Source organism: Cheilinus undulatus, linkage group 17 (genome assembly GCF_018320785.1).
Source record: "Cheilinus undulatus linkage group 17, ASM1832078v1, whole genome shotgun sequence".
In the NCBI taxonomy this organism is placed as follows: domain Eukaryota; kingdom Metazoa; phylum Chordata; class Actinopteri; order Labriformes; family Labridae; genus Cheilinus; species Cheilinus undulatus.
Genome location: NC_054881.1, coordinates 24,893,529 through 24,921,012, shown reverse-complemented (window position 1 = coordinate 24,921,012; position 27,484 = coordinate 24,893,529). Strand labels below are relative to the sequence as shown.

At 38.9% G+C, this 27,484-nt stretch overlaps 1 protein-coding gene across 1 annotated transcript in view; it reads right to left on the bottom strand.

The window, feature by feature from the left end:
- Positions 1-25,489, bottom strand: part of trabd2a (TraB domain containing 2A) — an 84,349-nt gene extending 58,860 nt beyond the window's left edge. Inside the window, exons 1-2 of the mRNA XM_041810390.1 lie at positions 24,838-25,489; positions 22,532-23,092 (exon numbers count right to left, since the gene is read on the bottom strand). Coding sequence (XP_041666324.1) covers positions 22,532-23,092; positions 24,838-24,942 — 666 coding nt within the window. The 5' untranslated portion in view covers positions 24,943-25,489. The remainder of the gene's footprint in view (positions 1-22,531; positions 23,093-24,837) is intronic.
- Between the last annotated feature and the right edge of the window lie 1,995 nt (positions 25,490-27,484).

Genomic DNA, 27,484 nt, shown 5'->3' with positions numbered 1-27,484 from the left:
CAAATACTCAGCCCTGTGGATCTTCTAGCATTGTCTATCTAGATGAAGGAAGATGAGAATCTATAGGCGTCTAGTACTGAGCTAAGAGTCCAGCTGAGCCCCTTTAACACATAAAAAAAATCATCATTTGGTCACAAACATCTCTTTATTAAAAATGATGCGACGTACTATCAGCAGAATAAACCTAGTGGGGTGAGAGACCGGGTAATGATGTGCCTATCATGAACGAGCCTGTCCTCCTAAAAGGCTCTAGATTGTAAGCCATCTTAGCCCAGCTCCTGTGTGAGCGCCAGTTTCCTTTCCTCCATCCATTGTCGTCATTTAATGCACATCTAAAAAGCCAGACTGGTACCAGATGAAGAGCCAAACAACAAGCTCTACAGAGCAGAGCCAAATGATCTGGATCTCTTAAAAAAACAGATTTCCTGTCACAATGAGCGGTACTGGATGGACATCAACTGAGGAAACACAAGTAAGATCAGGATTTAATTAATTTACCTTTGCTAATGAGCACTTAAACACAGAGCTGAGGCTCATATAATTCTTTATAAAATGGATATGGATGTTTAGTCGTATTGTTGATTAGAGAGGATCCAAATCTTGACATTAAAGAGCTTAGGAAATTTGACATTTTGTGTTACGAATATGCACGGTGACTGCCCTCTACAGTTTGAAACCTGAGGGTTTTTTAATTTAACTGGCAAAATCCAAGTGACTATGTGGCGCCAGCTTTCATCACCATATACAGTTGAAACCAGAAGTTTACATACACTATATAAAAAGGCACACAAACTTTTTTTCTCACTGTCTAACATTAAATCAGATTAAACTTTTCCTGTTTTGGGTCAATTAGGATTACCAAAATTATTTCTATTTGCTAAATGCCAGAATAATGAGAGAGATCATTTTTTAGACAATTTTTTATTATTTTCTTGAGAGTCAGAAGTTTACATACATTTCATTAGTATTTGGTAGCATTGCCTTTAAACTGTATGACTTGGGTCGGATGTTTTGGATATGCTTCCACAAGCTTCTCACAATAGTTTGCAGGAATTTTGGCCCATTCCTCCTGGCAGAACTAGCGTAACTGAGCCAAGTTTGTAGGCCGCCTTGCTTGCACATGCCTTTTCAGCTCTGCCCATAAATTTTCAATGGGATTGAGATCAGGGCTTTGTGATGGCCACTCCAAAACATTGACTTTGTTATCCTTAAGCCACTTTGTAACCAGTTTGGCAGTATGCTTAGGGTCATTGTCCATTTGGAAACCCATTTGCGCCCAAGCTTTAACTTCCTGGCTGATGTCTTGAGATGTTGCTTCAGTATTTCCACATAATGTTCTTTCTCATGATGCCATCTATTTTGTGAAGTGCACCAGTCCCTCCTGCAGCAAAACAACCCCACAACATGATGCTGCCACCCCCATGTTTCACAGTTGGGATGGTGTTCTCAGGCTTGCAAGCTTCCCCCTTTTTTCTCCAAATGTAACAGTGGTCATTATGGCCAAAAAATTCAATTTAGTTTCGTCAGACCACAGAACATGTCTCCAAAAATTAAAGTCTTTGTCCCTGTGTGCATTTGCAAACTGTAATCTGGTTTTTTCATGTTTCTTTTGGAGTAATGGCTTCTTCCTGGGAGAGTGGCCTTTCAGCCCATGTTGGTACAGGACTCGTTTGACTGTTGATAATGACACACTCTTTCCAGCTTCAGCCAGCATCTTCACAAGGTCTTTTGCTTTTGTTCTTGGGTTGAGATGCACTTTTCGGACCAAAGTACATTCATCTCTGGGACACAGAACCTGTCTCCTTCCTGAGCGGTATGATGGCTGGACATTCCCATGGTGTTTATACTTGTGTATAATTGTTTGAACAGATGAACGTGGCACCTTCAGGCATCTGGAAATTGCACCAAAGGATGAACCAGACTTGTGCAAGTCCACAGTTCTCTTCCTGATATCTTGGCTGATTTCTTTTCTTTTCTTTTCCCATGATGTTACACAAAGAAGCAGTGTGTTTCAGGTGTGCCTTATAATACATTCACAGGTGTGCCTCTAATTAACTCAAATGTTGTCAATAAACCTATCAGAGGCTTCCAAAGACATGACATCATCATCTGGGCTTTCCCAAATAGTTTAAAGGCCTAGTAATGTTAGTGTATGTAAACTTCTGACTTTGAAGAAAATAATAAAAAATTGTCTAAAAAAATGCTTTTCTCATTATTCTGGCATTTAGCAAACAGAAATAATTTTGGTAATCCTAATTGACCAAAAACAGGAGAAGTTTAATCTGATTTAACGTTAGACGGTGAGAAAAAAAAGTTTGTGTGCCTTTTTATATAGTGTATGTAAACTTCTGGTTTCAACTGTACCTAAACAGTTGTGGTGTGTCTGTGCACGAGGCGCACAGCTGAAGTCACAACTTGAAGACCTCCTCATCCCTCGAGGGCTTCAAACTCGTGCTGCACGGACTCGAGATTTTATGCAGCGCCATAGTCTAAATGATGCTACATTCGAGTAACCATTAGTTTAATATTTCCTCCTGTAGATACTGTGGTTCCCTTTGGTTGCTTATCGAGCCAATATGTGTCTGCATTAATGTAGCGGTCCAATATAGAGGCAGACGGACAGACAGCGAGGATGGAGAGAGATGATGAGAGAACCATTACAGTCAGGAGAAGAACAGAATGCAGCATCTCACTGACTGTTACAGACTGTGAGGGTAAAGAAAAGTTTAGGTAACAGGTTTACTTTTAACTATTTAACTTTAATTTGACCTTCTTATTAAGTCACTATTACTCTGTGTTTGAGAGAACAGAAGGATTTCTTCATTTGCATTATAAACATCAGTTAGGGTGTGATTATACACATGGATGTGTCTTAAAATGTTGGAAATATCTGACTGTTAGACTGATTATAATTATATCAGGGTTATCAAAACAACGGCCCCTAGGCCAACTGTGGCCCTTTTTCAATAATTTTATGGTTATTTCTACTTAATTAGTGAACATTTATTTATTTACATAAACTCGTTTTTATGGTAAAATTTGTGGAAAGGTTAAAAAAAAAACAGAATTCCAAAAATTTAAAATGGAAAAAATGGAATTTGGCAAAAAATAAAATGGATTTCATAGGGCCCTAGAGTACCTACTGGTGGCACTGGATGAAAAGTCATTTAAAACATTTGGTTTTGTCATCTGAGGACTATGACTATACACTGGCCATCCCAGAGCTGTGATGACATTGAACTAAAAGGAAAAATGTTTGTCTTACAAAGGTGAAGTCTGGACAACAGAGGTGGTCCAACCATTTCACTGACTGACTTTGCCTTACAAACGAACACCCAGGCTGCTAGAAAGTTTATGATATTGGCTTAGCAGCCAAAGCTATGAAAATAACACCAAGGTTTGTAAAAGGTAATGGGTCGAAATACATAGCAGAAAGACACAAAAAGAGAGTAAAACCGAGTGGTGAAATGAGCAAGGAGACCAGACAGTGGCGTCGCTGTTAGGCTCTTACAGGTTTATGACCTTGACCACCACAGGCAGACAAATCCCCAAAGAACAAACAGTCTACAGGAAACACAGGACATTAAAACAACTCTAAAAAATATCATCCAGAGTTATGAACTGACTCAGGGTGTACATAGGAATCCAATACATGTTTGTGTTGGTCTGAAATATGTGGATACTTACACAAATGCTTTAAGAAAGTGTGCATGATAGAGCTTTCTGTGTGCCTCTGTGTGCAGGTCCTTGTATCGTAGCTGTAATCCAAGAGACAGCTCTAGATGGACCATGCATCACAGATGCATCATCATTTTTATTCTGGCAAATACTGATGTGAGCATCTTTACTTTAGTGCAGTAGACAGACATATTTTCATCTGATTGTTGCATGCTTTACTGAAAACTTGACAGATAACCATACAACATGCAGACAGACATGCAGCGCACAGAAAAACGTAACTACCACCAATTTATAAAACATCTCTCCATTTAATTAAGGGATGCAAAACAAGTCTGAGCAGCAGACCATCACATTTACAGTGCTGGTCATACCAATATCTCTCAGTCATGCAAGAAGCAACAACATTTTTATCAAGATGTGTTCCAATGAAAAGATCTTATCAGGGAACTAAACGGACTGTTTGAGCTGGCAACACTCAGGGTTTCAGTGTTTTACATGCTGGAAACGCTGCAAATAGACCATCTCGTATCAAAATACCCCATTCAGTCACAGCTGGGTAGACGAAACTGGTAGTCTTCGATATTTTTTAAATCTTATTTCTGTTTCATCACAATGTTCAGAAATTTAAAAATATGCACATATTTTTTTTTTAAGTACTGAATTACTTACCATGTAACAAAACCTATGGACCAAACAAGCATAATATGGCAGGTGGCAGAGTAACTTTTAAATTACAAGTATCCTGTTTTACTAATCGTTGGAAGCCAAAATCATGACTGCAATTAAAACTTGATTATCTAAAATCAACCCCTGCTGTTTGTGTTAGTCTGACTGAGAAATCTAAATATGTATGATTTCAGTCAGAATAACATGTTTACAGGTATTTTAAAAGTGCAATGGTGTCCCACTAATACAATAAAATTACATTTTTGCATCTAAGAAGAGAACTGAGTGACTGATCACTGGACTAGCTGGTGACCATTATTGACCATTGACCATTATTTTGATAACTCATTAGGCTACTATAACATCTAAGTATCTACAAGCTCCCAAAGCTACTATGTCATTTATCTTGATTGTCTTTGTTGCTATTTACTTGCTACTTGCTATTTACATCCAATAAAAGTTAGAATAGATTTTAGCGATCCAAAATCTGGTTAACTGCCATTTTAGCTTGCATGCTTTTTTTGAAAACATTTTTCAGTAGCAGATCTTTAACATACATTACATTTTCTATAGCCACACAACAGCATGAATGCAAGGAACAACTTGGCAGTGTTGGTTGAAAAATTCTCTCTGCTGAGAAAACCCTGTCCATGTTTAAAGCAACTCGTAGTTTTACAGCCATATGTGTGAAAATAACAAGCAGTGCCCAGATATGTGCTTGTCTGAGTCTGAGTTTGGTCGAAAACCTGTAGAAAACTGGGTCTCACAAAACCCTCAAGTGTTGTATTCACATGTGAGATTCCACAAAAGCCACCAAATATGTGGGTTGGAGCCAGGAAGACACAGGTGGACTGAAGAGCAAGTTAGGTATAAAACTCTGTAAACATCTGACTGAATTTCAGTGCTTTATGGGCTGATATCAGCATCAGTATAAAAAACAAACATCTTACTTACAATGCAGTTGTCAATAGTATTCACCTAAAGTTCCTAAACTAAAAAGGATTCTTTTTTGAATTTGCCATCAAATTTGTCAAATAATCTTTAATCCTTTGGTTGATCGCAAAGAAAATCTTTCCACAGGCTCCAGGTGACAATCTTTGAGAATACAGAGACTGTCACTCCTCTGTGTTGGAATGTGCGGACAGCTCTGGCCTCATGTATTCGGCTGAGATCCAGCCAGGTTTGGCTCATTTTTGCTGCTGGGTGGAGAGGTTTGATTTATTCCAAAACAGTCACAGGCCGGGCCAGAACAGAGAAATTACATGCACACTACAGTAGAAGGCTTATATTTATGAGTTCATATCAATCTGTGATGGAACAACTAAAGAGAAAACACTGTCTTCAAAGCACCTTTATCTTAGATCTCTGTGCATATTAAGTTCAGATCACAATAGCTTAACTCAGTACTTAATAAGTGCATGATTTATTCATATCCCTTATCACTAATAAAACTTTCAAAACAACAAAAACAATGTGAACGGAGTACTTTCAAAAGTACAGGTTTAAAGATCAATATATTCGACAGAGAACTTTCAAACTTTTTGTTATTTCTTTACAGAAAAAATAGAGATAAACATTGGGAATTGCCAAATCAAAAAAATCACTACATTTATTTTGGTCGAAATTGCCCAGTTCTAAATGTTACTACCTCTGATGCCGTCTCAGTGGCAGAACAACTTTAACTCATAACATCATCTCTAACAGAAGACCCTTTACAGATTGCTTTTCCTCAGTTGTACTATAACAAAGTTTTGTCCCTTTGAGCTTACACATTGCAACCAAAACAGCATTACAATGGTGTCCAAGAGACTGGGTTTGCATTTCATTACAGGGTTGTAGAAGTTCAAAGGGAGCACAAGAGGCACAGCATATAGGCACATGGCGAGGGGACTTCAGTTGCACACACAAGGCCTGCACACGCACAAAGCCCCGTTCTGCCCTGTCGGCTACTAGTCAAACACTGCCTGTCCAAGCCGCCCATTACGCCTCTATTACTGCCTCCGATAGCAGATCAGGGGAAGAACAACTGTGCCCCACCATTCCACTTCCATGTGTTTCACATTACAGATGAGGTGTAACAGGGGGTTCAATTATACAGGCAATCTGTAAGCACCAATTGACAGTTATGAGTAACAAAGGTGCCATAGTCCTATCTCATGTAAAGGGGGTTTATGTTCAAGAAGAGTAGGTGGTCTACCTGTACCATTGTATTATTGTTACTGTAGCTCAAGTGATAAGATCACTGTTGCTTAAGTCCCATTATGCTGTGTACAGATAAACTATCTATCATGACTCGGGATAGAGATCATTCATTTTTATTGATACTGATACCCTTATCAATACTTCTTCTCGACCAGAGTCCTTATAGATACAACTACTCTAGTGTTTGGTGGAAAGATAAAATGATGACAAATATTTACAACATCGTAAGTGGTCTAAGCTGAGTAGTGCTTGAGTTGAAAAGTTATGATTCAGTCTGTTATATCTATTTTAATTCTCTCAAATATGAACACAGCCCTTATATCCACAACTGTAGTTAATGAAGTTTCTTGTCAAAAACTAATTTTTCCCCTTTTATGTGACAAGGGAACACGGCATGACATACTGGATACTGTTGTCTAATTTACTGGGGTTACCTGAACGCATCATAAAAACATCTTTCAGCCCTTGAAATTTGCTAATTAACTTTATTCCTGCTTATTCCACCATGGATTTCCACGCTGGAACAATATTTCTTACCAATGCATCTGCTACATGGTTTAGGAGCACTTTTCAGAATTTATCTGAGTAGAAAAAGAAGAAAATGGTCCTGGAAATTACCGCATTCTGTCTGTAATAACATTTTACACAGTGCTCCAACTATTTTGGATTTGGGGTTATACAAGAAAGCTTTATTCAAGTGAGTACATATCTAATGGAAGAAAATGTATTATTTAGCCACAACTAATACCAAACATGTGACACTGCAGTTAGCCAATTAAAATTAATGCTTCTTTATTTACAGGAAAAGGAAATTAAAGGGAGAGGATTTGATCACAGCTTCACATCAAACCACCTTGTAAACTGTGCCCTTTGGGTTGAGACATGTTGAAACAATGACAGCCTCACACAAGGTATTCTGAGTGTTTTGGATGAAGGTTTAACTAAAATCTTATTATGATGCAACAGAAGACATCTGCAAACACCCAGCAAAAAGAGGAGTTGAACTACACTTGTTTTTATAATGACAAAATCTTTAAAGGCAATTAATGTAACTAATTTCTCCACATATACTGTTTATAAACAAAAAGTAAGGAAACTTGTGTTCGGTACATTATTTTTTTGTTGTATCAATGCTTCTTGGCAATAAATTTTATACCATTTGAAAGCCTGTTTATTACCCTTTTAAATGGTGCCACATTTGTAAGTAACATGTATTTGTAGGATGAGCAGCAAAGCTGAGTATGTGGGTTGTGCCCATGAAAAATGTGCCAAATCTTCTCTGCCAATGCCAAAAATCTGACGCTACCATTGACTCTTGTTTGGTGGATTGGATGTTTGAAGTTTGAAGAAACAAGACATATTGACAATTTAACAATTTCATCATTTAACAAACAGGAGCCTCAGTAGCGTGTGGAAGAACCATACACAGCCACAACAGCCTGGCTCCTCCTCCTCATGCTGGTCACCAGCCTGGTCACGCACTGCTGTGGGATGGCATCCCATTCTTCAACCAGCATTTGTCGCAAGTCAGCCAACATGGTTGTGTTGGTCACTCTGGCACGAACAGCACACCCAATCTGATCCCACAAGTGTTCAATGGGGTTAAGGTCAGGACTGCTGGCAGGCCATTCCATCCTCTCCACTCCCAAATTCTGGAGGTAGTCTCTGATAAACCCCGCTCTATGGGGGCGAGTGTTGTCATCTTGGAGGATAGAGTTCTTGCTGACAGGGTGAAAAAACAGTATTCTTGGGGTGTCGTCTTCTTGGAACGCCCACTTTGCGGCCTGTCTCTAACATTCCCCATTATATGGAACTTGGCCTTCAGTTTGGAGATGGTACTAGGGTTCACTCCAAACAATGCCACAACTTGGTTTTGCGGAACACCAGCTTGAAGTTGCCCAACTGACGGGCCCTATCCAGATCAGTCAAACGTGGCATGCCAATTCTTGAAGTAGACATCTACTGACCACTGTAGCAGGGCCCATGCTCACAGGTGCTGCCAATCAGGCGCCTGATTGGCAGCACCTGGGGGTGGGGGGGGTACCAGAAGCTCAAAACAAGAGTCTATAGCAACAGCGAAAAAAGCTGTTTGGCATTGGCAGAGAAGTTTTGGCACATTTTTCATGGGCGCAACCCACATACTCAGCTCTGCTGCTCATCCTACAAATGCATGATCCTTACAAATGCAGCACCATTTAAAAGGGTAATAAACAGGCTTTCCAACAGTATAAAATTTATTGCCAAGAAGCATTGTTACAACTAAGAAATAATGTACCAAACACAAATTTTCTTACTTTTTGCTTTAAGTTTATATAGCAACTCTTAATTTTTATCACTCATGCTAATTTAATTAATCATAGCTCAGTAATACAGTTACCCGGGGGTCCCTGCAACATTCACCCTGCAAAAACCTTAACTTGCACAACAACAGAGGGAATGATGGGCGCCAAACAAATTCAAATTAGCATCGTAATGACTCTAATGGTTCTTACGTAAAACTGACATTAGCTTTAAACATGGGAAGGCTGCTGTTAGTGAGCGCTAAGTACATTTGTAGATGCTGACCTTTTCTTACTTAAATGAAGGTGGAGACAAACTGCAAGGTAACAAACACAAATGCATTCCTTGTTTTTCTGGAGGCTTTTTGGCCTCTGCAAGCCTTCACAATCACAGGGCTGTTGGGAAGCTGCCTGCTTAAACAGAAAAATGGCAGAGATGTATGTTATTTCATCTATAATTGCCTTCAGAGTTATTTTTACATGTTTCGTTTAAGTTAGTAGGCATTAACCTTTGGTGTGGATGGAGGTATTGAATAATTAATTTTAAGGTTCAACTGGGGTGTTACTCTAGAGCTTCTTTGCCAATGAAAGTATTACTGTGAGTACCATTAGGTCTTATCAGAATCAATCTATTTTAATATAAGAAGCAGTCAAAGAAAAAACTAGTCCTTTTGGGTTTAAAAGTATGTTCTCTTGCCTATTTTAAGGTTTTGAATCATTTCCAAAGGGCTGATAATTACAGGCAACAACATTTATGTAAAAGAGCCTAAATATTATCAAATGGTGTCAAACATTAGCAGAGGTGCAAAGCAATGATTGTGCCAGGATTCTCCACAGTCTGCAAAGGTTTTCATGACCTGGTGTTAAGTCATAGAGACAAGCTATTAAATCCCTTTCTGAGCTGCAGAAACCAGAGTTACACAACCAGGAAAGGCCTGCGGCAGTCAGCAGCAGTCAGACTCTCCACACTGGAGTGTATTACTGTATATACTTTCAAAGATCTAAGCTCTTTTTTGGCACACACTTGGCACCATCCAGCTGCATCCGATCCGCTTTCAATCAAAGGCACGAGGAAAAACAAAACTTTGAAAGTGGATGGGCTTTCACAAGAATGGAAAAATCAAATGTATGAGCCTAATTTACCTTGATATGGCAGCAGCGAAGGCAAGAATTGCTTATAGATCAATGGAAAGTGTTGCAATGTTTGTAAACGTTTAACTGTTTCAAAAAAGAAAAAATGCACAGAGATTAAAAACATTTCTTTTTTTTAACATTTAATTAAAAGCAGTTTTTGTGAAATCATCTTAAATTATCTCAACAAATACCAACAAAAATCAGAAACAGCTATACCTTTCCAAGCTCACAACAGAAACAGAAGTCCTGGAGACTGACAAGAAAAAATACAAGCAAATTCCTGAAAATGGTCTTGGTTTTAGAATTACATTGGCAATGCTTCAATACCAAGACATTAACATTGTGTTTTTAAGATTTGTCTTAAAATAATTCCTGAAGAGTTGTATTTCTTTAAAGCTTAGGTGGCTATACTGTTTTCTAACTTGTGGCATCATTCAGTATTGAAGTATGGAACATTTTAACAGCCTTAGCTTGTACAATACAGCAAACAGAACACATGGATGATCCAGGGCTCCTTGTTCAGTAGCTTTTTTTCTTCATAAACTGTTTGCAGACCTAACTCAAGTTTCTGTTTATGAAGCTTTTGAGAGGGAAAAAAAGTCGGGGTTTGAAACGAGAGGCGCACAGCATCCTCATCTCCGGTGTCATGTATCTAGACAGATGGACAGATAATGTCTGACGGAACGTCAGACATCTAATATGGAACTGTTTGGTCAACAGCAGAGAGGAAATCAAGCATCTCAGTGCCACATGAAACCAGGGGCTCAAGAGAAGACGTGAGGACACGTTGGAAATTCAAGTACAGAACTGTTTACACACATGCAAACACATAAACACACATACATAATAGCTAGACATAAGCATGAGCTCTTGCAAGAATGTACAGATATGCTTATGTGCATTCTTCAAGCATGCACAAAGCTGAAAGATACACGCAATTATGTGAATAATAGGGCTGGGTATTGTTAAGAACCTCACGATTCGATTCGATTTCAATTCTTTAGGTTGCAATTCGATTCGATATCGATTCAATTCGATATTGATTTAAATGCTTCAATGTCGATTCAGTAAGAAGTAGAAATACACAAATAACCTGTTGACAATTTGTTAATAATCATTTTCGTGCCCATGTGAACATATTTGGTAAGTCACCTCACATTTTTGAGCAATAAAACATCTGAAAATAAAAAAATGTACAATAATAAACTTAATTGTGCATATGGAGAACAAAAGTAAAAACCATGACAGTGCTGTATAAACACTGAATATGTAAAGTGCATGTAAACTTTAATAATATTTCTTTCCTCTTGGAAATTGTGATAAACCTCACATAACATGGTTATGGTATGTTGTTGTTTGGTCGAGTCAGCCTCCGTCCATACAACGCGAATCACACGCACAGCGTGGCCAGGAGGTGAATCAATTCAGAGGATTTGCTGAATCGACATTGAATTGGGCGGGAAATACTGCGATGCATCGATTAATCGATATTTTTACCCACCCCTAGTGAACAAGTATACTTAAGAATGCACACTAGAAACAAAACATTGAAATGTATTTTATCAAAATTTATCAAAGTCTTATCGTTATCAGCAAGCCATCTGGGGGCATAAACTTATTAAACAAACCCCTCTATAGGCACATTAGATGATAAACTATACTGCACAATTACTTCACTCTGGTATAAATGGAAATAATTTCATGCATTTTAAAATGTGTACATGTAAACACATTTTGTGGCCTGTCTACACATGTTTACACTTTTTTATGGTTCTATATTATATAGCCTTTTTACTGTTGATATCTCAAGGATGGTATTATCTTGGAAAAAATCTTCCATCAGCTATTGAGGTCTATGTTTCTTAATTTATTGAAACAAGTGAAAAATCTTTCAGCCAAACCATCATCTGGCAGAGTTTGTAAATCCCCCTTGGGGTACCTTAATGAGCTCATTAATCCAAGAACATGCAAAACGCACTACTGCTGTCATGACTTTAGCAGTGAAGATTCATCCGTATGCATTTCTTCACTGCAGGCCGTTCTACTCAGAAGATCTCTGAATCAAGACCGGATGGTTGTTGGTTTGCAAGTTTGACAAATGAGATCTAATCAGATTTGCTGCCTGTGTATTACCGTGTAATACTCTAACCATGCCAACATGCTCTTTTTCCTTAAGATACACAAACACATATACAGCAGGTAAATACAGCAACTGAATCTATTCGGCACCTTAGTTATTTTTTATAGGGAATGGGGACATTTGGAAAAGTTTATATTTGCTTTCATTACAAGGATTAGATCAGGCTGCACAGAAAAAATGAAGCTACTCTAGGAGCCAAGTAGTTTAACTCCTTAACAAGACTGGACAGAAGGAAGGAAATTATGTCAAAAGCAAAATCCTCTTAATCTGGTTATTCAAATATTTCTTATTATAATCATGCATAAAAAAGAACAGAGGAGTCTTAAGATCTTTTGAATGTTTGGTTTTCTAGGGGAGCCATTTCTTGGCCCTTTATAGTGACCACAGGAAGCTCAAACAAAGAAGTTTCATTAATGAGTGAAGTATGAAAAATCAGGAATTAAGCAAAATTCAATTCATGACACTAAGAATCAAAATGGGAAATTACAGGTTTCCCATGAATCCCCACCGTGTTGCTATCATCATACTTATTTTGCCATCTATTTTCATTACTGAAGGGATTTACACAGACTTTCCTCCATGGGCAAATTTTGCAGCAGTTTTCCCAAAGGGCCGCCCATGCCGTGCTGGAGAATAAGGACAGTCATTGTGCTGTCCAGGATGTCGACCTTCACTTCTCATAATATCCACAAAACCAACATACTTAGTGGTTATTACCATGGGGACGACACTGTGGGTGTGGGAGCTTTGAGATGCTCACACTTTGTGACAGCAACTATCCTGGCCAATGATTTTGGTGCAGAGTGAGCCATCTGTTGTCGTATGTCCTCTCAAAACTGATTTATAATGCTAGACATTTTCCCACAATTCTGCTGATTCAAGAAAAGACAAAACTTTGATTTATTATTTTATGTTACAGTTAAAAATCCACAAACACATAACTTTGCGTTTGCTGTGATTGAAAAAGGCAACTGTTCCTTTGTGCATGGAGTATTTATTATCTGCAAAGTTTCCTCAAAAGTTGTGCATTGAAACTTTAACTCTACCATAGAATTCAGAATGTTTTTCTTATATAAGGACATACATATTTTAGAAAGATAAAGGCAATCTCTAATATAGAAGAGTTACTTTTTTGCTTCTTAGTCATATTTAAGGGGGTGCATTTTCATTAAAGTGGGTATCAGTGTATGAAGTCTGGTGCACATTGGGAGTAGTTTATATGGCTTAAGTAATCTTTTCCAGATCTAATGTTTCTTCCTGGCAAAGATAAAGATTAAAGAGAGGGAGAGAAATGAAGGTAAAAAGTGTAACAAGAACTCTTTGCTCTTTTAAAAGAGAAAAGTCTGTATTTTCAGGTTTAAAGCCTTGCTTTTTTCTAAAGTTGTAAAAGTGTCTTTTGTTTGTACTTCGTCTGACCTTTTCTTAAGAAATGCAGCATATCCTGAGCTCTGTATCGCCGTCAGTTCAATTGAAACAAAAACACCACATCTGAAGGTAAGAGGCTGTCAAACAGATGTAACGTCATGATACCTTTAATGGAGTCGGAGTCACGCCTTCCTTCCTTAATGGCTCCTCTACTGATCTCAGTCTGCATCTCCACTCTCCTTGCCCCTCTCCCTCCCCGTCATGAATGAAACCCAAAATGAGTTTCAAACATTCTGTCCTTGTTCTCATAGATGTTCACTGAGACCTGCATTCATCACCTCTGCATGCACCATTACTCCCAGTGATGGCAGGAAAGAAACAACACTTTCATTAGCAGGTCTGCTCCATTGAGGTGTGGAATGTCCCGCGGGTTTCCAACAACAGTGACAGAGAAAGCTGGCCTTCATGCGGCCATTGTTGTCCTCAACAAGCTCACTTAGTGTAATGGGCAAGGCCGAGGCCGCTCTTCAAAAGACGAGGGGCACAGCACAAGAATAAGAGCAGTCATGCTTAGACAGATTAGAGATCTGAGTAAAGAAAGTATTATTCATTGTGCTTTGGAAATAATGAGCTCAATGGGCTTCTTTTATAGCAGTACGAAAACTCAAAAATGAACATATCATTTGTAAGATGAGATTTTTAAGTTGTATTTTTTAGATAAATCAAGCTGTTTAATGCAACAAATGTTGCCCTCAAACACAGATGCAGGTGACAAATCTCTTTTTTAACTGTGTGTAGAGAGTCATTATCATGATGCAAACAATCTGCTGTGCTTACATGGACACAAATCAAAAGATTCTGGGATGCGGTCCATTCAAAATAAAATTTCTTTTAAATAAGAGGGTTGGAATGTGTCGAATGTTATTCCTATCTGAATTCATGTACACACTTGTTTCAAATGTTTCTCACTGGTCAAGCTATACCTGCTCTTTCAGCACATAAATGCCTCTCTCTTTATCCATGCATGCCTGAAGGTCCTCCTGCAAGCCAGCTCTGTCCCCCAGTTTATCCACTACAGGACAAGTTTGAGCTTTCTCTTCATTTAAATGGAACAACAAAATAGGGAATGCTTGCAGTACACGATTTAGATTATTTTTTTACATAAAGAAAAAGAAAATGCAGACTTCCCAGATCACAGACAGGAGAGGGGAGGAGTGTTAAGCCGTACAATGAGGGGACGAGTGAAGGAAGTGCACAGTGATTGTTGTGGTTGTTTGCAACACAGCCGGAGTCAGTGATGCTGGTGTGCTTACCAAAAACCATGCACCAGTGCGTAAGTGGGACATCTGCATCGGCCAATGGCGGCCTTGTGAAGCCTCATCAGCCCATCAGCAAAAAATGCAAGACATGCACACGATAGTTGCCTATGTTGGTCAAACATGTAAAACGTACAAATCTGAAGTGCATGCAGCTATAAAAGAAAAATGCTGAAATATGACAAAAGAAAGGATGGACAGCGGTCTGACAAGTTTTTGCTGTGAGCACACACCCCTCCGGATGTCTGTCCAGATCAGCCAAGTTTGCAGCATGTGGCATCTCTTGGGCGACTCTTAGACCTTATTTTTCTCAACATCAACAAAAAAGCACCACCCTTTTCTTCTTTTCTGAATTAACAATGTACAACCTGATCTGAGAGGACAAAATCTTCTCATTCATTGAATTGAAATAAAGCTTAAGAGAAAACAGCACAACATCATACTGTAAAAAAGAAAACATGGTGCTTATGATCATTTAACTCACAAGCTGTGTCACATCTGAGCAGTCTGATTCAGCTCAGCAGGTGATAGATTCATCACACTGCAGGATTACTGGGGAGTAATTAATCAGAGCAATAGCAATTTACAAAGATTAGGGAGAAAGTAAGAAGAAAACAGCCCAGACACTCAACATCTGATCATCAGCTTGAAGAAATTCAGACTGCATAACAAGTGTTTAGTTTGATAATCAGGCATTGCCATTAATTTTCCTAAAATTAGGGATGTTCTGGTACTAGGTTGCAAAATATCAGATTTTTGCTGATATCCGATATGCCGATATTTTAAAACTCATTTTGGCCGATACCGATATTTAACTACATTTTTTTTCCAGTGTAATAAACACCATTTCCATCCTGTACTAATTTTTTTTTATATTGGTAGTCTATTTTTTTTAGAAACTGACAAAACACTTGATTTTACCAGATTTGAAGGATTTTTTTAAAAATACAGCCATATACTAATGAAAAACTTACAGCAATGTCTTTGGGTTACATGTGCATTACATGCTACATGTATTTTCAACAGTACAGCCAAAGTCATCTGCATCTTTGCGGGCAATAAACAGCAGCAAAATGACCTGCTGATACAGAGCTCCACAGGGCAAAAAAGATATAGCCTATAAATTTAGATTGATTCTCCTTATTACTCAGCCAGTTTGCAGGATGACTCCCTGAGATACTCCTGACAAAGTGCTTTGAATAACAACAACAACAAAAAGACAGATTCTTGAATGCAAAAAATCTAGCTATAGATCAGAGCTTAAATATGCTTTAAAATTTTTGAGACTCAAGGCAAACAACAGAAATAAAACTTCAACTGAAGTAGTTCTCCTGATTCTGGTTCAAACAGCACTAACTAACTAACTAAGCAATCAACTTTAATGGGTATTTCTCTGTAAACAGCTCTGTAACAACACAGTGACACCCACATCAATGCTGGAGACAGAGCACCTTAGTGCACACTGCACAGCCAGCTGAAGAGTGTGTGCCATGCACGGAAAGAAATCTGTCATTGCTTTTGCTATGTTTTGCGCACTGTGATGTAGCACGACATGCACGTTCTTTTTCTCTATTTTCCATATCCGAAACATGTTATCAAAAGCGGATGCAACTGTGGCTGCTGAGTGAGCACTCCTGTGAGTGGAGGACAGGCTTTTTGAGAGTGAAACCCTCATCTAACCACTAAGCAGTGAGGCTCAACAGGACAAACACTTGATGTCCATATATCCATAGATAATATGTTTAGCTTTAACGAGGAGCTTCTCCACGTGACTGGAAACAAAGTTTTGCAGCTCAGGTAAGGCTATAAGCACCTGCTAGGTGTAACGTCGCTGTGTTTTAAATGCATCATTAGCCCGCGGAAGCCTGTATATTCCACCACGCTGAAAGGCTGATTATCAAGAGCTATAAATTCAATGATTTTCCTCTTCAGCCCCTTACCTTGGGGTGACCACTGCTGTATTTTTTAATCTTTGTCAAATGACTTCAGTAGAGGCTGCTGTCGAGTTTTCCCTGGCACGAAGTTTTGTCATTCTTTATCTTAAGAATGTCCTTGTAGTCATCAGGGTGACGGTTTTTAAGATGCAAAATTAAAGTGGTGGTGTTGAAGGCGTGTTGTCGTGCTCCTCCTCGCATCAATACTGGCCAATACCGATATACTGCTGATAATATTGTGCATCCCTATCCGATACCAGTTTTTCCCACCCGATACGATTGCAACTCCAAGGTCTTGGGTATCAGACGATACAGAGTACTGATCCATTACAGTGTGAACTTTCTGGATTGACTGTGCAGACTAGCAAATTATTTGAGACCTATATTTGACCCAGAATATGGCTCAACAAATAGAATCATAATGTACAGCATCTCTGTGACCGTAAATTGTTTTCCTGCTGATGATTGAGTTTTACTCCTAAATATTACAATAATAACAATAGTACAGGGTTCTGCATCACAGGCTTCTCTCTCTCCGTTGTTCTCTATTTGGGCAGCATGACGTGACTTTGGAACAGCCTGCAACTGGCTGACAGACCCAAACAAATATGGCAGTAAGCATTCAAGCTAGCAGTAATAAATGATTTTAATTCGATTAAAATGGATTAAAAAAGACGTTAGACATCGGGTTTGCTGGTGTGGTTTTAATCATTAAAGTCCCCAAAAGTAACACGAGTTCCAGGCTTACTAAAAATGCTGCCGCACGGGATTCAAAGGCATCAACAGCACCAATGGGAAGGAACAACAGTTAGCTTCAAGAGGAAAAACGAGTAAGAGGTAACGATTTACGATTCAAAAGTTATTCAACTTTTGCTAAACTGTGTCACTTCTTGTTGTTTACAACAGTACCAGTCTGGAAGGCATTTTAACAATCACATTCAGAGAAAACTGTCACGCAGCCGTCATTCGTATCAATTCCTTTAGTGCTCCACTCAAATTAAAGACCTGCCCAAGATGACAGGTAATGTCTTGAGATATCCTGAAACATCAAAGAAAACAGTTTAAACTGTGCTGTTGGCATAAGGCATGATTGCAAAGCTGCTATAAAATTGAAAAAAAAAATCAAATCATCCAGCTGTAAAGGGCTTTGTTTACAACGTTCTGCTTATTAAAAGCACCTTCACCTGTTTAGACTAAAATTGGATAAACATTGTTGCATTGTTTTTTGAATTTTACCATACAACATTTGTACAAGCTATGCAATCAAAATCAGGTCATCGGGATATAATTAAAGGCATTGAGTCATATGATCAATACATTTACTTTAATTTCCTTTCCCTTTCATAGATGTCAGCGTCATGCCAGATGTAAAAAGCTTGTAAAAACATTACAGAGGGGTTTAGTTATTAAGAATAAATATAGTGGTCGAGCTGTAGCCTGATTTAACTAAAGTCTCAGTCATCAATGGCAGCTGATGCAGGAGTTTTGTTTCACCATTGGTGTATCTCACTCATCACACTCTATCTGGACATCTTACAGCTGAGTTGAGCTAAAAGGCTTTAAATGGAATTGCCCTTTTCAACTACGCTGCTAAACTGTGAGAGAAATGTTTACAGAAATATCAAGCGGGCTGCCACAAGCCAGCAGGGTGAAGGCGTCCATCAAGCTGCAGCTGATTAGAATGAAACTGAGTGTGGAAATTCTGGAGTGCCAAGCTGTGTGCCGGGTTGTATGCTTTTGTTGGGGTTGGGGTGGTTTCTAGGACACTAGAAGTCATTGTTGAGTTTTATGGAGGTTTTGTGGACCTATTTCAATGAAAGCTGTGATGATGGGAGGTTTTCTTTCTTTATAGCCCTGTTGACAAATCCAGTTTGAGCCACCCACTGTCTTCCTCTGATATCCGAAACAAAAAGGCCCCATGTGTAAACGGCAAAGTAATTCAATAAGCAAATGTCTTCCAAAAACAACAGCATGATCATGGCACAACTTAATTTATACTTCCACATTCAGCAGTCAAGCCATAGTTTTAGTGTAAGTATTAATAAACTTAGAGATCTGCTTTAGCTGATGTACAATTCTGACAAAATTGCCAAAACAGTGAAGCGAAACCTAAGGACCACAAGAATTTAAATTCTTTTCTTTTTCTTTCACAAGTTTCTTATGCAAAACTGTTAACAACACAAAGGACCATAAACCTGGGCTGCTCCACTTCAACTTTCAAGTCAGATTAAACAAATGTACATTAAATATACAACAGCCACATCAGCTTGTCCTGTTTGCACCAGTCTTTGGGCTTCTTCATCTGCATGCTGGATTAAAAAAGGAGTGCATCTTTAATTCAAGACAGAATTTAGGCAGCAGAAAGCAATGGCACCATTAAAAGACAAACATTATGTCAAGTCAGTTGCACAGTATTGTTCTGCTTGTGAAGCCTGCATGCAAATGGTCTTCAGCTCTTTAGTTAAAATGTACTTCCTTTTTCGATGGGGCTTCATTTCAGGGAATTTTGCTGGATTTCTGCAAGGGCCCTGCACAGGCCAAAAACTGTGGTCTCACCATGTCTCTGACCAACCAAGATACAACAGTGGCTTGAAAGGGAACTGGAGATGACACTGCTTTGTTTAATACAAGCTGTGCAAAAAGAGACCAAATATAATCACTTAGCTGTCCTTAACCTGTCTTCGAGCTTATACACCATTTTATTAGAAGTGTAAAGTTGATGCACAGAGATGTATTTTTGACCATGTAATACAGATTGTTTAAATGCTGCTGTAGTCAACATCCCACACATCTTGTAGTTATCCAGCCTGAAGTCTCTTGTATGTCTGGCAGCACATGTAGCATATATTCAAGTATAATTATTTACATTTATGCTCATAACACAGTCGGATGAGTTTATGGACACAAAGTCAAGTAGTCTATACTTGCATGATCACAGCTGAGACATGGGTATTATCGGGTCTTGACATTCAAGAGGCACGGACGGATGTGACAGGCAGAGAAAACAGTCATTTTTCAAAATAAAACACCATGTAGACTCCAATATCAAAAAGGGAAATGAATCATTTCTTCAAAATGACGCAAGGTCTGGTACCAGTCTGAAGCCTGGTGGTTGGGGGACCTGGATCAAACAACCACACCAAAGCAATTCAGAGAAAAGGTTAACTACTGGCTGATGTTGGAGTACTTCTGGTGACAACAGCCTTGTCAAAAACACTCTTACTTATTTAAAATAACACATAGAATTGCTGATTCTTCAGCCAAAAACAAGACATAATTGAGGGTTTTAGAAACAAAAACTTCTTTATTAAAAAGATTAATTCAATCACCTCATCTCTGTCAGATATATTTTATTAACTCTCATTCAATACATCAACATTGCAGTAGTAAATCAGTTTGTTACCTGCCCCCCTTTCTTCTTCTACGACTCAAGAGAATGCCAATAAAAGTGCTGCCGGGTGGTTTCCGAGACTTATAGTCTGAGGGGCTGAGTGGGCCTGCTTTAAAATAACAACACTTAAAGCTTCTGGATGTTAAGGTAAATGGTCAAGTGTAATCCCCTTAGCTCCTGACCAGCTTTAGCAGAAATTCCTCAATAATACGCAACATGATTTCATAGTGACTGCTGCCTTTAAGAGATGTTTGTAAAACTGAAAAGGTCAGTGAGGGGCACAGACTGACAGGCAGGAAGGCAGACAGGGGGGACTTATGTGTTGGTTTGAGGAACAAGGTCCCTTTTTTCTGGTGATTTTAGACTTGAGTCATTAGGATCCATTTTTCTTTAATAACAAAGAGCATGGTGAAGCATGGCTGAATGTTTGTACAGCTGATTATTAACAGCACACCTTCTTCCACTGGGATAGCCATGGGAAAAGGTAGGAAAAGACAAACTACAGGCCTCTGTTGTAAATAAATTCATGTGGATCTATTCCCCTGGTCCTTTTTAACATATCCTCACAAAAAGGGATGTGAAACTGAATTAGTTAGCACTAACTTAAAAGAGTTTAAAGCATTAAAGCATGAGCTGTGTCACATCCTGTTAGTATGTTAAAACCATTTGGTCAAAAAAGCCAAGACCAACCTATAACAACGAAGCTTCAGCAAAGTGTCTTTAACACCAGTCGCTCCAGTTTCACTGCTGATGCATCGCTTTACAAGCCTTTAATTTCAGAGCAATTCCTCTCATCACACCCCTCCATCTACAATTAAATGGCATGTCAATATTGCTGTTGTCGTCACTAATGGTTTAGATTGTATGTCATTTGTTTTCTCTTTTAAGCTGGCTGGTTGCATATGCTACATAGCAACATAGCACTTCTTTTTTGTTTGTTTTTAATTGCTATGCAGACAGCAAAGTAAAGCACTGAATATAGCCTGAATTGTTCTTGGATTATTCTTATTAATTTGTTAGGTGGTTAAAAAAAACATAACTTTGTATATCTCAGCTTTTGAGCCAGTTCTCTGAACAGTTTCTTGGCGAAGGGGTCATGTTGACCGTATCCTTATATGTCTGATACACTTATTATTGACAAGTACCTCATACAACTCCACTTCAAAAAAGTGTCATTACCATTTCAGTATGTTTACACAGCCTAGAAATAAAAAGCATATGGAGGGGAAAAATAGGAAAAAATCCAATAAAGTAATGAAATGCTTTTTGCTCGTGTAAAATTTCCAAACGAACTTCCCTTCAAGGTGTGTAAATGTGTTGAAGTAGAGCTAGGTTAGCTACATATGTTTGTTTGAATGTCACTGTCGATGGCCTACTGCCGTGTTCATATAAAAATGGACTTGCTGAGAGGAAAATGCAGGAGTGATGTGGTAAATGCAGCAGCTCATAAATAGGTGTTCAGTGCAACTAAAAACTATTCTTGCACCAATCCCAAACTTCAGCCTAAAAAGTCTGAGCCCTCACAGGCTCAGCTTGTGCCATGAAAGCGTGAGTCGATGGGGGCTTTAAAACAAAATTAGAAGGAGGAACTGGAGCATTGTGTTATCAAAAGTTGCCTAAAATAAGAAGGACTGACAGTTCCACCTCTGTAGTATTTTGGTCCAGACATCTGGGTGTTATTACGAGAGATGCACAATATCATAAGTATGATATCAGCATCAGCCAATACGATTTTTTTTTGCCAATATCAGCTGTACATATCTGCAACACAGATCATATATCTGCCATAAATACCAGCAAAATGAGCAACTGTACCATCAGGTAAAGTTGGTTGCCTAAGGTTCCACACACTGAAGGAGGCCCATCATGAGCCCTGAACATGTTGCATGAAGCCCAAGAAAAAACAAATACCAGCCCGTCTACTCCCCTGCTCATTTGCCAGCTATGCTTGACTCACCCTTTCTCATCAGTACCAGTTAAGATAAGTTTGGAGAAGCTGGCATATCAGTTTTTATTGGTAAAAATCCAATCTTTTACACCCCTAGTTTTACTTTTTACCAAACTACCAGAAAGGAACATAATCAAAGAAATGTTTCCAATATTATTCTGTGAAAAAACATTCTGTTTTTGTGGTCCGCCACCCTTCACGGTCCATGCAAGCTCACTATCCTTCAGGATATGGCAGGGGACAGCGCCACCCCTTTACACACTTGGCATAAACCCAACTCAAAGTTGAGTGTTTGTCGCCATGAGTGTTTGTTGGCTTTTAGCTGCCCTCTTCAATGTACCAGCACAACCACAATACAAGCCACTGTTGTTCTCTGTAAAAGGCTTTTAAATCACAGGAAATATTCACACACTCTGTTCCAAAAAGTAGGTTGTTAACCTACAGACTTGAATAATCTGTACAGTTTCAAACTTACTTGGGAGAAGTTGAGCCCGTTGAGTGGATGGCACTGTTCCTCCACCTTCTCGACGGCCCCTGTCCTCTTCCTCATCCTCTCTGCCTCCTGTGCCAGGTACAAGTCCAGCACTGGAACCCCTCGTGTCTTTATATCAGCTTCTGTTAACGAATTCACCATCAGCATCACCCAAACAGGTCGTTTTCTTTCCCAGTTTCCAGCGATGGCATTGAAGAGGTAGTCTGCATAGAGTCCTTTACCTCTCTGATCTGGGGTCATCCAGGAAGGCATCATGAGCTTTACATATTCCAGGTGTCTTTTGAGTCTGCGATATATATCCCTGGGTAGGACGTCCTGCAGGTTCTCGCCCTGCGGAAGCAGCTGACAGCTTGTAAGGGCTGAGATGGTGTACGGGTCCGTCAGGTCCAGCTCAAAGTAAACAATATTGCTCTCCTGAAAGGCCTGCTTGGAGTTTTCAGGGATGAAGTCCCAAACCCGCGTGTAGGGGACATGGATTGTACCGTAGAAATATGAAGGAGGGTCCCGTTTAATGGTCCACAAGAAGGAGTTTAGGTCAGTTTGCTGAGGGGGAGATGAAAAGGTTAACATAAGGTTAACAGGGTATATGGTAAAGGACTTTGTTATGAAAATGGTTAAAATTCCACTTTTTAAATTCTCAGTTTTCATTGATGTAAAAATAATACTAAAGGGTTAATATTAATGTTAACGATTATTAAAAAATGAATTCTTGCGTTATCATTTTGCACAAAAATTTAGTGAAGTCATACCCAAATAGAAGTAAATCAAAAAGCAGCCACACAAAACAGCCAGACAATATTTATAAGGGCCTTCCCTTGCCCATAAGGAACAGCTGAAGAGATACAGAAAATAGGGGGAGAAAGAGTGAAGGAAGACATCCACCAAACAGAGCTGGGATCAGGATTTGAACCTGTGGCCAGTGTGTACAGGACCATTGTTTTTGTCTGTGGGTGCCTGATCTACCCACTGGCATCCAGACAGTTTTTTGTTGCAGAAATTTCCCCTTTATACCATTTACTCAACAATAACCTTCACTGTGCCTGTCTGACACCAAACAGCAAAACCAACACTTTGTCTACAAGAGGCTGTTTATTAGACCGGCTCCTAACACACTGATAATGACTTATTAACAGGCCACTTAGAGCATGAGTGCCAAACCAACAATACACATCAGCAGCTGTCAGACAGTGTGCTGAATGCTTTGCTTCCTGTGTCTTGCAGATCAGGCCAAAAATTAATAATTCGGCGGGTTTAAAGAAGATATCTGATAAGTTTAACATAGAGAGGCTTGTCATAGGATTGTCACATGACTAGATTTTTAAAATTTTGATTTGATTCTTGTAAAAGTCATTGACAGTAATGCTCATTTCCCACAGCTTAGAAAAACGGGAGTCCCAGACACCCAATAGGCAGAAACAACACTGAAAGTCTGCCAATTTTGTATTGGTGCATTTTTGACACTGTGCAGGAGTTTGCTTGCAATTTTGTGGATTTAATCCTTCAGTACAAACCCATCTTAAAAAGAGAACTGGGTTTTAAAAGCTTAAGTGATCTTCCATGGCATCAGTGATATTGATTGTATCATTTAAACCAGGAGCTATCAAAAACTATCATGGTGTTGGAAATTTTTACACCGTATTTGTAAGTGAAAGATGTAATACTTACAGACTAAATATGACATAAGGTGGTGAATTTTTAGATATAAGCGCTTATAAAAACAGTGCATATACCTTTTACACAAACACGATGCAAAAAAATCCGTCAATGAGTGGACTGAATTAAAAAAGCACTGCATTATTGGAGTATATCAACAATTACAAAACATATACTTCAAGAATGTACGTTTTTGTATGACTATAAAGTCATTTAAATCTGATTTTGATTGAGTTAAGAGTGGGTTTGGACTATTTCTAGACAATTTATAGAGGATAACTTGGGCTTTGGGGCTTTGATGCACATTTTAACTGTTTTTGTCACAGCTGCTGGAATAGAGAGTTAAGCTTACTAAAAGTAAGCACCATATGATACAATACAATCCAGTTTGAGACTAAAATATGTTTCAAAAAGCCTTAAAATGCCAAAAGAGTCTATCTCTAGAGCAGAAAGGTTTGTTTCACGCAGCAGAAAGAAAGAAAAAAGGGAAAATGACACTTCAGGGATCATTTGCTGACATCTGATACTGCCAATTAAAAACCAACGTGTCAAATTTGACAAATCCTGTAAAGAAGCTGGTATTTGGTCGTGAAACAGTGTAATAATTTGTCTATTTGTACTTTCTACTGACTTACTTTCTTGTTAAGCTCGCAGCTGGCGGAGTCCTTTAACCTCCACTGGTCTGCTCGGACCAGGAGGATCACACAGGACTGAATGAAAGCGCCCAAAGTGCCCCGCATCGTAGCTCCCTCTCTCTCCCAAAGTGTGCGCGGCGGCTTGTGTTTGCTTCCCAACGCGTTGCAGCGATTAATCCTGAGAAAGCATGAGTGAAGCTCAGTTATTTCCACAGCTCGGGCTCCATGCGGTCGCGTGAAACGAGCTGACAAGTATCCGACAAACCGCCGGACAGAGTCATGCTGGCTCCAGCCTGGACATGGACGCGCTGCTGCTGTTACACGTGTGTTTTGGGAAAGAGAGAGGTGGTCATTGGAGTTTACACAGGGTCACATCACCCTGCTTTCCCCACATCTCCCCCCTCTGCATTGCCTCGCGAGTTAGAAAAGTTAGTGCGAGTTTCTTCAAAAGTTTGAGGATCTGCAGCTAAAGAGTCAACAGGTCCGCGCCGCGTTAACGCACCTGGAGCCAAACTCTGTAAAATCTTGATCCCTTTCCCTGATGGTGGGTTGCTGAATGTAACTGTGAATGAGTGAGTAAGCAAGCTGCACTTGTAAGTCCAAAACCGAAGCGTTTTCACAACACAAACACCGCTTAGCCCGCCTGTGTTAGTTTCTGCAACTCTCTCGGGCGAGTACGTGTGCGAGCATCCCCGTCCGGCAACTCTACCTACCCCCTGGGTCGCCTGCATACCCCTCCCTCCCACTCCGATCCACCTCCCCCTCTTTCTCCCACGTACACACCAACACAGAGCAGTAATCTGATTAAACACCACCCCGCCCGCGACAAGTAAAGTCTCCATTCACATCAGCTATGTCAATAAACAAGGTGTGTTAGCCTGCAGACCTCTAGAGCCATTAAGTTTTACAATAACTGGGTAAACAAGCGGACTAAAAGCCTGATTAATAAAGCTTTTAGCCCTGGTGTCAATTCACACCACCACGAACTAATTTTATTTTAAGTTACAGACTAAACTGTCTTGCTGTCACACTATAAAAAGCTCAAAGGTGCCAGTGGAGATTCCGTGGAAAGATTAGGGCCTGGTTAGTTAATGGCTCACAAACTGGCCGCATTAACATGAGAAAACCGCAATTAGCTTTGAGTTGTATTGAGCACAGACACGAACTGCTACTTCTTATTTAAAGAAAAAGTACCTCAGAGTTTCTTTGGCCTCAACAAGCTCTAATTCTGATAAAAAAAACTACGTCTTCAACCACTACTTTAAGCTAAAATAAAAAAAGCTTCTAAAATATGGAAAGCTTTAGAAAGCTAGTTAAGCCAGCGAGCTAAGATGTTTGACCTTATATTATTCTTACACAAACTAGTCAAACCAGCAAAAATGTGATTGGAATTAAATTCCTGTCTATTTCTAAAAACATCGCATTAATAAACTGCACTTGAAACTATAAAATCGGTTTTATCTTAATGTATTTCATGTTAGATAACAAAGCTACCTTTCAGGCATGATTGCTCAAACTAACAATACAGGGGGCTTACCACCCATGTCAGCAGGGGCCCCAACAGTGGGACTCATACATGTTTACCAGTCCCAGTTGGAGATTAGTACGACTATAAAATCTATCATAAACACATTCACGTACAAGAAAACTAATGAAAATGATGACAATGGTAAACATAAGGAACCCACAGGTATAAATCCATACATCTTATTTTAAACCTTGTGAAAAAAATCATGTCAAGTTAATGTAATTCTTTGATTTTGTTTGGAATAACAACATTGGTTTTTCAGCTAAAACAAGTTATTATCTTGGAATCTCAAAAAGGTAACCACACTGATCTAATAAGCAAGCGACAACCAGCATTTTTATCTAGATACAATGAGATTATTAAGTGGAGATCTTAAAAGAGCACCAAAAATTCAGCTGTTAATATTGGGAAACTGAGGATTTTTGTCCTCTTAGGGCTTCTATAGAATCATAGTTACAATTCTACTTTATTGTTTTGTTTATTAGTAGCTGGTATAATAGCATAAATACCACTGAATGGACAGTATAAGTAATATTGCATATCTAAAAAATATCATATTTAATATACAGCACTTTCAGCAGAAGAAAGTGATTCATTTTAATGTATTCACATGGAATAATCAACCTGCCTTAGTGGCCAAATTATTCACACTAACAATACAAGGGACTCAGTCAGTTGTTCAGGGGTGTGAATCCTAGTCTCAGTGGGAAATTAATAGGCTTTAAAAATATATATCATGAACAGCATTCACAGGAGTGAAAATGTATGCAAACGATGGCAAGAGGAATTATATTGAAGCCCCAAGTGGGCAAAAATTCATGCACCTTATTTTATGTGATAAAAGTAATGTAAAGTTAATTTCATTCTTTGTTTTTATTTTTGACATACCAACATTGGTTTTTCACAGGTTTTTCACAGGAGAAAAAAACATCTCACTGGACACCACCAGCATTTTGACAAAAAAAAAAAAAAAAAAATTAACAAAATCTGCAAAACCTGCAAAAAAATTCAAAATATTCAAATATGTTGGCAGTAAGTTGAAGATTTTTTAATGTTTCCTTATTAAATAATAGATTTTGACAATATTTTTCTGTTCAATTAGTGATTTTTTTCTGAATT